This window comes from Canis aureus, chromosome 28 (genome assembly GCF_053574225.1).
Source record: "Canis aureus isolate CA01 chromosome 28, VMU_Caureus_v.1.0, whole genome shotgun sequence".
Taxonomy (NCBI): domain Eukaryota; kingdom Metazoa; phylum Chordata; class Mammalia; order Carnivora; family Canidae; genus Canis; species Canis aureus.
The window spans coordinates 22940076-22952305 of record NC_135638.1 but is presented as its reverse complement, the minus strand read 5'-3'; the positions used below and the strand labels follow the sequence as shown (position 1 = coordinate 22952305).

Genomic DNA, 12230 nt, shown 5'->3' with positions numbered 1-12230 from the left:
ATAATCCCTAAAAAACTGAAAATAAAGCAAATAAACCCCACAGTTTATCACATTGCTGCCATAACCAGAGAATTATTTCAAATAACTCGAGGTCACAGAATTTTGCACAGCCATAAAAGAGAGCCTGCGGACAAACAAACCACAAAGAGGTCCAAACCTGCAACTCATATTTCATGGTTAGTAAGAATACTGATAGTTAGTTTGAAGCCAGAATTCACAAACACACATACATATACACTTGGAAAAATTATTTTAAAGTTATTAGGAAAAAAGATTTGCAGAATTAGAGCAAAGAGATACAATGTAATACCAAAGAAGTTAATAACCTGCACATTTTAAGTTTGAAGCAAAAATATCATCATAACCTCATGATCTGTTTTTCTCTCTTTATTTAAAAAAAAAGGAAAAAACAAAAAAAAATAAATTAAATTAAATAAATTAAAAATAAATTTTAAAAAAAGGCCTAGAAACAATGACCACCTTGTAGCAATGAGCGACCCTACTGTCTTGATGGTGATCCCCAAATACAATTTTCCTCTAAAAGAAACCACAGCTCCTTGCAGAAGTACAACTGATACCAAGTCTAGGGCAGGAAACATAAGTGAGTCATCTTTTGTCATGCTGGAAACCAAAGACTATTGAAGTCGTGCCAAAGAATACAGGTGCTAACTTGAAAGGGCTCCCAGTGACCAGAGACTAGACAACTGGAGCATCAAACAGGATAATGACTACTAAGGATTAAAGCACATCAAACATATAAGTAGTCATGAGTTCATTGTAATATATTTTTAAATTTATTGGTGATGATACAAACTTTTACTCTGAAAATTGGGAAATAAAGGGAAGGAATCAAAAGAAATAATGGGCATTTGGAGAACTGGCCAAACAGGAGGCTGAATACTTAGTGAATTAATTTAGAGCAACTAAGAGAGAGAGAACGAGATTCAGAGAGGGAGACAGAGAGAGACAGAGCTCCATGATGCACTGTGACATGAACATACCTCCCAGCACCTCTGGCTGTCTCAGCTCCACAGTTTCTGCTTTTTTACTCTTATGATTAGGCTAAAAAAGTCCCTCCTTATAATTTCATTTGAATTTGTCACTTTTTTTAACAGGTGGAATTTAACAAAATGCCTCCAAGTTACCACTCTAAATTAGACTAATAGAAAGTTTGTTTTAAATCAGAAAACCTAACCAAACTTTTTAACAGGAATTTAACACTGTTTCACAACATATAAAGGAGAAAAACTAATTTTCATTAAGCACCTACCAGATACCAAATGCTTTAAAATATAATTATCTTTTTCACTTTTTTCAATAGGCCTGGGATATGATCACTCACATTTTACAAATGAGAAACAGTGGTGAGGTGACCTGGCTAAAATCACGCATTTAGTTAAATGATAGATATGCGATTCAAAGAGAAGCCTGTCTGTGGATTACATCAGGCCTCCCACAGAAAGGAAAACAGATCGTGTTGATGAGAGACATGGTCAAAGTTGGTGGTGATGCAACATTACTAAAAATACCACAAAAATAAATTGGTTAATAACTAATCCTCTTGTAAGAAAATAACACAACTCTATGGGGAATGTAAGAATAAGTTTATTTGGCACATGTGGCCTTAGAAAAAATGATTTAATCAAAGATTTAAGAAAAGGAAGAAATCACAGATTTCCTTCAGTCCAAATTATTGTTTTCTACATTACAAAAAATATTCTCTGGAAAGATTGATAAGCCTACAGTCACAGCGGATTAGCAGCATGAGGGCCAAGAAGGTGCCCACCTCATGCACTAACGTCCCTGTGGTAGCTCTGAGGGGTAAATTCACAGGCCTGGGATCAGTCTGAGCTTCCTGCTGAATTAAGAGAGCACACGTACAGGGCATGGACTCCTTGCCAGGATGTGAAACACGTGGATTAATACTGTTGATGTTCAACCCAGATCTGAGGAGTTTGGGGATAATTTGTACCAGCTTTTAGCATTGTTTATTGATGAAAGTGAGCATGAGGATTTGTCCCTGGTCTCCCGAAGAACACCTGAAGAGTTCTGATGTTAAGGCTGGTTGCAGAGCTGGAACCCATATGATCAGCAAAATAGAAAAAATAAAAAATATACTTTAAAATATAAAAAGGATTATAAAAATACTTTATTACACCAGCTGAGCAGGTGTTTGGGGCTCTGCTTCCTGGATGTTCCAAGTACATGTCAGTGGTGCCAGATATAAGAGAGGACATGGGTCCTTCCATGCCCTTCAGAGATGAGCTGTGACTGGGAAGTATATTCTCACTTCAGTGCTGTTGTTATAGAGTACTCATGGGTAAGCATTGTTATTCTAGGGCCTCTGAACCTTCTTAAGCAATTAGATCCTGTTTAACTGCCACCATTAATGCACTGGCTAAGAACCTGCCACATGGTAGGCATTCAAACATGCCTTAAATTAACAAGCTGATAAATAAATAAAAAGAATCTGAGTATCTTGACTTAATGTCCAGTATAACCTTCTACAAAAGTTCTAATTAGCACTGAAGAAAAACATATGTAATTTAGTGTAATTACCCAAAAGACAAAAGAGTCTATAATTGTCACTCTCAGGTCCTAATAGCCTCTATTTATCTCAAGATTGTTTAAAAATATAGAAGTGAGAAGTTGCTAGCAGCTGCTGCAGGATGTTGGTTTGTAAGGACCTTCTTCTTCTCTCCCTGAGCACATCATGTTTGAGTGCCCGCCCACGTCTTGTGGAATCCAATGTCACTGCCCGACCTTGGAAATAGGCAGTGATGCCAAGTGTAGCCATACTTAATATGGTCTACTTGCACTTAGAAGTTTAATGTTAATGTTAAAAAATCTATGTATACATTTATGAAATGAGCACAAAAATGTATCTCAAAAAACGTTCTTATAAAATTAAAGAACTGGTATAGAAAGGCAGAAGAATGAAACAAATCAAAGCATGTGCATGTCTCTCTAGCTTCAAAGCATGCAGTGACTTCCAGAGAGTACAGTCTGAGTTCAGCGGTACTGCTTTGAATCTCATCAACAAAACCCAGGTCAGTAGCTAAAGACAGAGAGCAAATATTTGGTTAATTAGACAACAATAAAAATGATAGGTGTTCTCCACCCCTTCTGAAGATCCCCTAGACCAGCCTATAAAAACTAAGCTGAAACCCACCTCGGGGTCCAGGTCCCTGCTCCGCTGTGTCGGGTATACTTGGACCCAAGCTCGAGCTTGTAAATAAACCCTCGTGTGTTTGCATCAGAAAAAAAAAAAAAAAAAAGATAGGTGTTTTTTTAAAAAAATCACACCCCAACCTGATCCCCCTTACCAAAGTAATAAGTATTTTGATTATTCTCCAATAAAAAGCAAAACAGTTCTCCAAGGCTGTTTCTCTTGCAAAGACGAACTAACCCTTTTTAATTCTGCACACACAAGGGCCCTACAAAGTCAAAGGTTATGCTGAAAAAGTCTGGTGTTCTGAAAATGAATGTTGTTGATCATGGCTCAGTGGCAAAGACTGCCCTACAGAGAGCGGAAGTTGAATCTTAGAATACAGTTTCTCTGAAATAATAAAAAAAAAAAAATTTTAACTACCTGGAAACAATAAAACAGCATAGGCCTATTATAATATTTCAATAAAAATCACATATGAATATTTATATATTCCAAGACACTAGCTTCCTGGCTCTAACTATTTGCATGTCTTTAAGCAAGATATTTAAAATTCCCTAGACCTTTGTTTCCTCATGAAAATGGGCATAATCAAGAACACCTACTACATAGGCATCGGTTACATGGATTAAGTAATGTTGTCCATATGAAAAAGCTTGGTGTCTTCTACTTAGTAAAACTCAGTAAAGTCAAAACAGAACAAAACAAAAACTCAGTAAAGTCAGCAGCTGTTTTATTATCGCCATTATTATAATATATACTATATATGATATATATCTTAGACCTGTTCAAGCTGCATGGCTTCAAATGTAACTACTGTCAACATCATCAATAATAATTCCTTTTCCTATAATATATGAATAAGTTGTGTTTTTTTATTTATATTGTTGTGCCCATTTGAAGTTAAGGAAGATTCAGAACAGATCACTATTTACTACTTCATCGATCCTCACAACACTGACACATAGAGACAGAGAAGCTATTGTCTTCATTATACAGGTAAGCTACAGTTTTAGCTGAAGTATAGGAAGCAAAATGACTTGCCAAAAGTCACCCAGCTAGTAACCAACAGTGGCAACCAGCAGTGGCAAGATTCAAGGCTGTTCTATCTCCTCCTTCAGGCTCTTGTCATAATTTCAGCCTTTCCAAAACATCAACCTCAAAATAGTTCATTTCAGTCAACAAATGTGACCCTACATGTATTAGCAGAAAAACCACAAATGGGAAAGGTATAACATGAACCCGGATTCATGGTTACATAAATACAAACACAGGCAGATCTATAAATAGTTTAGGTTCTGGTTTGAGTCTAATACATACACACACACACACACAAACACACACAAACACACAGATTATACACACACAGGGCACAGCTCTGTGAGAGCCAGTGCTCAAGGGTTATGAGAAAGAGTTAGCAAAGGCTTGTGAGTTCTGATACATGTGATACGTGTATGGAGCTTCATCTCTATCATATAACACAACACAAGCAAATGGCTACAGAGGATCAAAACTATCCAAATAATCCTTTTAAATTAAAAAAGGAACTTTAACTGAAAAATTCTGTCAGATGAGAAATTAGAACTACACTAAAATTTGGGGCACCTAGGTGGCTCAGTTGGTTAAGCATCTGACTCTTGATTTCGGCTCAGGTCATGATGTCAGGATGCTGGGATCCAGCCAGTGTCAGCGGGGAGTCTGCTTGTCTCACTCGCCCTCTGCCCCTCCCCCTGCTCACGTACTCTCTCTCTTAAATAAATAAATAAATCTTTTTTAAAAAACTATATTAAAATTCTTGTTCAGATACATTTCTTAATTCTCCATGTCACTTACATACATAGAAAGGGAACAAAAGACTAAATTAAACTACTAAGTCCTTTAAAAATACAAATCTCTGCTCAGAGGGTAAAAGAAGGATTCAATTAGGAGCAGCCCCAGTGGCTGAGCAGTTTAGAGCCGCCTTCAGCCCAGGGTGTGATCCTGGAGCCCTGGGATCGAGTCTCACATCAGGCTCCCTGCATGGAGCCTGCTTCTCCCTCTGCCTATGTCTCTGCACCTCTCTCTCTCTGTGTCTCTCATGAGTAAATAAATATTTAAAAAAAGAAAAAAGAAGGATCAATGAATAAAAATTCAAAAAATCAAGCTTTTAAAAAGATTATCATCCTTGTTCGTCTTACTGTAATATGCCAGGCAACCTTCTACTCTTAATCAATCTGTATATCATCTTTGACTATTATTATTTGTTATCTGTCTGGAAAGGAAGGAAAAAGTATGAGCTGGGAATAAAAATATCTTTTATCAGGACCCTGATATCAGATTTTCAAACATCGTATAAATTGCATTGACTATGTGTAAAAAAAACCAAAATTACCAATGGCAAAACCAGAATGGAATTGGCACTATGTGATGTTGCTTTTTTAATCCTGATGTTGGAACATGGGATGAACAAATTCTGTGACCTAGCTTTATTTAATCTTTACCCTCCATTGCCAAAGGTCTTGGCATCTGCCTTGTCCCAGATTCAGTGATGACTGCCTTGATCACATCATTGTGGAACTCTGCAGCCAAGCACTCCAGGTCCAGCTGAACCCTTTACTCTATTTTTCCACAAGGAGTTTTATGTCTAGCCTCTGCATCGACCAGTAAAAAAGAGATGACCTTGGTCGATATGATTCCATATGCATCAATTCCTACCTAGCTCAGTAATGTACCCCTGCCCCAGGAATCGAAGGGGTCAAGATGGTGCATCTGGAGAGGAAGAGGATGGTCCAGATAGCTCCACTCCCTAGTCTGGGATAGAAGAGGATACACACAGGATAGAAGAGCAATGTTTCTCAAGGTGTGTCCTGAAGAAAATTGTTCATAGAAGACATACCATTAAAAAGTGGGATTTCATAGTCAAATGGATTTGGGAAAGACAGTACCTTGAGCCTCTGTCTGGGAGTGTCACAGTGCACACGGGCATAGTAAGGGTTGTGATGAGTCCTGCAACAAACAACTCTGTAATACTGGAACCTAGCAGGTCCCAAATTTATTTGACTATGAATCTTCTTGCCAAGTAACACTTACTAATATTGAAACTTAGTTAGGGAAATGTGTGAGACTACATTTATTAGCTGTGTGGCTTCAGATCTAGCTACAAAACAACTCTTGGTTTCCCTAACCAAGAATCGTCACTCAAACAAAGGCCCAGTGCAAGCATTAAACTAGAAATGTGTTGTTCAGAGTTTCTGACAACCAAACTGCTAAGTAATCTATACATTTCACCTTAATATAAGGAAAACATATATTTCTGAAAAACAAATAGAGAAAAATATATTTTTGGGTGACAATTACTATGATCCAAAGCAGTATACTCTTTACAAGAATATTTGCTATCATGGACCTACAACCCAATATGTATGTGTTTTCATGTGCAAAGTGAAAGAAGAGAACAAAGTGATTACCCAAGTATTTCAAGCCAATTTCTTTTTTCTATAATAATATAACTTTGCCTGTTAGTTTTCAGATAACTCAAGCTTGTTACTAAGTTTGAATGTGAATGTGGAGGATAAAGTGGGAGCCATAGTCATCACAAAAGTTATCATAAATCTCCACTTAACTATTTAAATATTTATTAATAGATTAAGCCTTAGGCAGATACAGTCATTCGACCATCTTTGATACGACTAAGGATATATCCAAAATATTATGATATAATACACTGAAATTCCCCCAAGATCTGAGAATTAATGTTCCCACATTTCTAAACACCTAATTTACTATGAAAAAAGAGCTGAGTACTACATACAATAGGTACATGTACCATAGTCTCCAAAAATCATTTTCCCAGACATAAAACATCTTCTAAAACAAAATTCATAGATTTCCTTTATAAGGTCAAGCATCTCCAGTAATTCAATCAAAATCCGTTTATACTTATGAAGGGGAATTCTGATACCATACACCTGATCTATATTTCAGATTATCCATTAAAAATTTTTAATTAATTTTTAAAATTTAATTCTTGCCCCATAAAAGGATATACTCAGATTTAAATTTGAATGCCATTGCCTATTTCATTCTTTTTAACTGAGAATCATAAAAATATAATTACACAAAGTTCTCCCTTTCCAAAACACAGTTGGTAAAAATGTTACACAGTAACACAATCTGAGTCAACAAGAAAACACTCAAAGACCTTCTCCTTCTAAAATGGGGATGGGGGTAGGGGGTCGGGGGGAGGCAGGTAGCTGTTAATGAATTTATTTAACACTTTGATGTTAGAATGAACTTTCTCTTCACTCATTGCATTTTATTTTAGTGGTCAAAAATGATCATGTTTTCAAGGAGCTCTAACGGCAGTGCCTTACCAGTGTAGATGCTGGCATTGGAAGCTGGGATACCAAACTGTGACTCGATGAACTTGGGAATGAAGGTAATGAAAGCAGTTACAATGGCACTCTCAGCTGTGTATGACAAACTCACAAAAAGGAATGTCATGTTGCTTAAGATCCTGACAGCTGCTCTTGGTAGGTCTACAAAATGACAAAAATGACAAATGAATGTTATAAATAAGGGATGGAAAATAAAATAAAATTGAATTGTTTTTGAAATGAACTGGAAATAGCCATTCAGCAATATTCAAGACTATTGAATAGAAAATAAAAATAAAGGAACCTGATGACTGAAATAATCCCCTTTATTAAGCAGATTTGGGTTTTTTAAAATTTTTTCAACTAGAATAAGGAAATTTAATAAAGTAGCAAAAAGTATGTCCATACACAAATAAACTTACAAGAAGTACCCAACCTATGACTCCTGTTCTAAAAATTGTTTAAGATAAATTATTTACATTTTTTATTGATTAAAATAATGTTATTCTTTGTTAAAACTCAAAAGTCTACTAGATGTGCAAAGTATCTGCAGTACAGCCCTACCTTATAATTTCCACTCATTCAACTACCATTTCCCTGAGATAACGCACTTCTGAGCTGTCACATCCCTGACCCGGCATTGCAGACACCCACAGCAGGGGAACTGGTCCATGATTTTGGACATCTGATCTTCCAGCCTCATTATGAAACAGGAAATGATGCAGCTAAAAGGGCTTAAGGGACAGGTCACCAGGTCAGACTCCCAGGGAATTTGGACTGGGGAAGAAAGAGAAATGATCTCCAAAGGAGGAGAGCCCAAAGGTGGGGGCTCAGCACCTGACCTGCTGCCTCTCAAGAAAGAGAGAAAAGTTTCATTTTGAGTCTTTGCATTTATTTCACAGAATTTGCCACATATACATATATATGTAAGATGTATGTCCAGGTATCTTAATTTCAGCATTATTTATAATAGCAAAATTTTAAGGAAAAAAACTAAATGTTCTCACTGGAAAATGTTTAAATAAAATATGGCACAGCCCTGTAATGAAATACTATGCAGTAGTTAAAAATGATACAGAGCTATATGTGCTGGCATAAAACAAACTCCAAGAAATATTTTTGTAAATGAATAAAGCAGGCTGCTGCAGAAATATACATGAGTATGTAAATATATATACATAAATAATATTGAAGTAAAAATCAAACAAACCAAAACAATGGTCAAATTGTGGTCAAATATATATTTCCCAATATATACAACACAAAGAGATTCTGTAAGTGGGAATAAGATTGGGAAAGAGGAATAAAAGGAGATGCTTATGCATATTCTTTTGTATTTTTGCATGTTTATAATGTGAATTAACTCACATTTATGGGATCTTTACATAGCTTGGAATGTATCATGGAAAAGGTAAACTGCATTACTTCTGACATGTATAGTCATCTCAGTTATTACAACAGTTATCCCGTGGGGTGCCTGAGTCAGTTAAACGTCCACCTCTTGACTTCAACCCAGGTCATGATCTCAGGATCATGAGATCAAGGTCCATATTGAGTTCCATGCTCAATGGGGAGTCTGCTTGAGATGCTCCTTCTCCCTCTCCCTTTGTCCCTCTCCCTGCTTGAGTGTGCATTCTTTCTCTCACTCCCTAAAATGAATAAATAAATCTTAAAAAAAAAAAGTTATCCTCTTATGCTACAACATAATAAAATCTTTCATAAAAATCAAGCAATACTTGTTCTTAAAGCTATAATTCATAGCCTATTCACCAGAATTTAAAACTTAGAAAGTCAAGACTATTTGCTAATCATTTTAAAATATAAATTAAATATTCTATAGCTTAATTTAATTGTTTAAAGTTTAAATGAACATTTAAAACAAAATTAAGATGCTGACTTCATTTTTTAACATGGATAAACACACCAGAAAAATATATATAATTAAACTACTTCAAAATATTACCCAATATTCTCTCATAAATATGCAAATCAAAAGGTCATATGTAAAATTTAAAAATTACAGAGGTGCCTGGCTGGCTCACTTGATAAAGCATGCAACTCTTTTGTTTTGTTTTGTTTTGTTTTGTTTTGTTTTGTTTTTAAAGATTTAAAGAGAGGCATGGGACACCTGGGTGGCTCAGCGGTCAAGCCTTTGCCTTCAGCTCAGGGCAAGATCCCGGGGTCCTGTGTTCAAGTCCCACATCGGGCTCCCTGCAAGGATCCTGATTCTCCCTCTGCCTGTGTCTCTGCCTCTCTCTGTGTCTCTCATGAATAAATGAATAAAGTCAGAAAGAAAAGAAAAGAAAAGAAAAGAAAAGAAAAGAAAGAAAGAAAGAAAGAAAGAAAGAAAGAAAGAAAGACAGACAGACACAGGCAGAGGGAGAAGCAGGCTCCCTGTAGGAAGTCCAATGCAGAACTCAATCCCAGGACCCCAGGATCACTGGGGAAGAAAGAAAAATGATGTCCAAAGGAGGAGAGCCCAGAGGTGGGGACTCGGCACTTGCCCAGCTGCCTCTCAAGAAAGAAAGAAAAGTTTCATTTTGAGTCTTTGCATTTATTTCACAGAATTTGCCACATATACATATATATGTAAAATGTACGTCCAGGTATCTTCATTTCAGCGTTCTTTATAATAGCAAAAATTTAAGGAAAAAAACTAAATGTTCCACTGAGCCACCCAGGTGCCCTGAGCATGCAACTTTTAATCTTGGGATAATGAGTTCAAGCCCCAAATTGAGTGTGGAGCCTACTTAGAAAAAAATAAACTTTAAAAATATATAAATAATAAAATAAAATTTAAACATTTAAAAATTAAGATTTTCTATCAACATTTGGAGATTCAAATTAAGCTTATTTGTTACATTAAAAGACAATGTGTTGGGGCACCTGGGTGGCTCATACAGTTAAACACCTGTCTTTGGCTCAGGTCATGATCTTGGGGTCCTGGAATTGAGTCCCCATGCTCAGTAGGTAGCCTGCTTCTCCCTCTCCCTCTGCTTGTACTTTCTTGTGCTCTTGTTCTCTCTCACAAAAATAAATAAATAAATAAATAAATAAATAAATAAATAAATAAATAAATAAATAAATAAATAAAAACTGCCAATGTGGTGAATCTAAAAACATCTGGGGGAATTATAATTTTTTTAATACAAGAGGATAAAATGTATCACATAAATGTTTTAAAAGATATTAGTTATAGGGGTGCCTGGATGGCTCAGTCAGAAGAGTGGAAGAGATGTAAATATTTTTTTAAGATTGTATTTATTTATTCATGGAGATACAGAGAGAGAGAGAGGCAGAGACACAGGCAGAGGGAGAAGCAGGCTCCATGCAGGGAGCCCGACATGGGACTTGATCCTAGGTCTCCAGGATCAGGCCCTGGGCTGAAGGCAGCACTAAACCACTGAGCCACCCGGGCTGCCCAAGAGTATGTAACTTTTGATCTCCTGAGTTCCAGTCCCGTAGTGAGTGTAGAGATTAGTTACATAAATAAACTTAAAAAAAAAAAAAAAAAGATACTACTTACAAAACACTGATTTTTCTTTCATACCCACTTGGTGTGGTAAAATAGCCCTCTAACTTCAAAGCTAACTAAAAATATATGTGATGTTTACCTTCTCTTTCATAAATAAATAAATTAAATAAATAAAACCAAAAACCCTCAGATATCCAGGGTTGTGACTTTGGCTAATGGGGCTGGGAGTTGGTTTCAATACAGGAAGAGTGAGTAAGTAAATATATCACAATTACGGCAGTTAGCTTTTTATTGGCCAGAGAAGGGAGTTACAAAAATGGACAGAGGATATCAGATTGGAACTGAAGGTAATGGTATGAAGTCATGGGATGGATAGAGAGACAGATAAACTGACAGAAGATGATCGATAGATATGAATGGTGGTGTAGATGGATAGATAAAGATGACAGATGATAGATAGGTATGTGTGAGTGTGAGTGTGAGTACATACACATATGTCCTAATTCTGTCCACTATAGGGTTTAGAAGTTATAACACCCTAGTAGCAATGAGCCTACCTAGCACCTGCTACTTGGTTTATAAAGGCCATTTTCCACTCAAAGAAACCAGAGCTCCTTGGAGAAATGTCTAACTGTAGAGCTGAGGCAGAGAAAATACAAGATAAGCCTGAAAAATCTTGTTAAATGAGAAAGTAAAGTGTTCAAAGAATGATGAGGACATGTCAGAAGGACACCAAGACAGTTTGAAGGATCCCAAATAGCCAAATATGAAGCAATTTAAGGTTGATGGATGCTAAAAGTGGTAAGTGAAAGTTTAATAGAAACAAGATACAGTCATCCTCATTATTCACAGATTTAGTATTTTCAAATTTGCCCACTCGCTACAATTGATGTGTAACACCCAAATCAATACACGCGGGGGTGGCCATTCAAGGACATGCACTGTGTGGCCAAAAATTTTAGTTGTAGAACACACACTTTCTTGGCTAAGATCATATGAGGCCTCTCACCCTGCCTTTTTGTGTCAGCTTTCATGTTTGCAAGCAAGGGTCCTTTTCATAAGATATTGTCATATTTTTAGCATTTTTGTGCTTTTGGTGATTTCCCTGTTTCAAATGGCCCCCCAGGCATAATACTGAAGTGCTATATAGTATTCCTAAGAGGCTGTGATGTGTTAGATCACACATACATGTGTTAGCTACAAAGTACTTCCCCACCAAACACTGATAAAT

General features: G+C 36.4%; 1 protein-coding gene across 3 annotated transcripts in view; it reads right to left on the bottom strand.

Annotated features, from left to right (window-relative positions):
* Positions 1 to 12230, bottom strand: part of SLCO5A1 (solute carrier organic anion transporter family member 5A1) — a 135401-nt gene that overhangs the window by 49577 nt on the left and 73594 nt on the right. For 2 of the 3 annotated variants that reach the window (XM_077876619.1, XM_077876617.1), the window contains exon 5: positions 7522 to 7686. The exons of the other annotated variant lie outside the window; for it this stretch is intronic. In XM_077876619.1, the coding sequence (XP_077732745.1) occupies positions 7522 to 7686 (165 nt within the window). The remainder of the gene's footprint in view (positions 1 to 7521; positions 7687 to 12230) is intronic. 3 annotated transcript variants of the gene reach the window in all.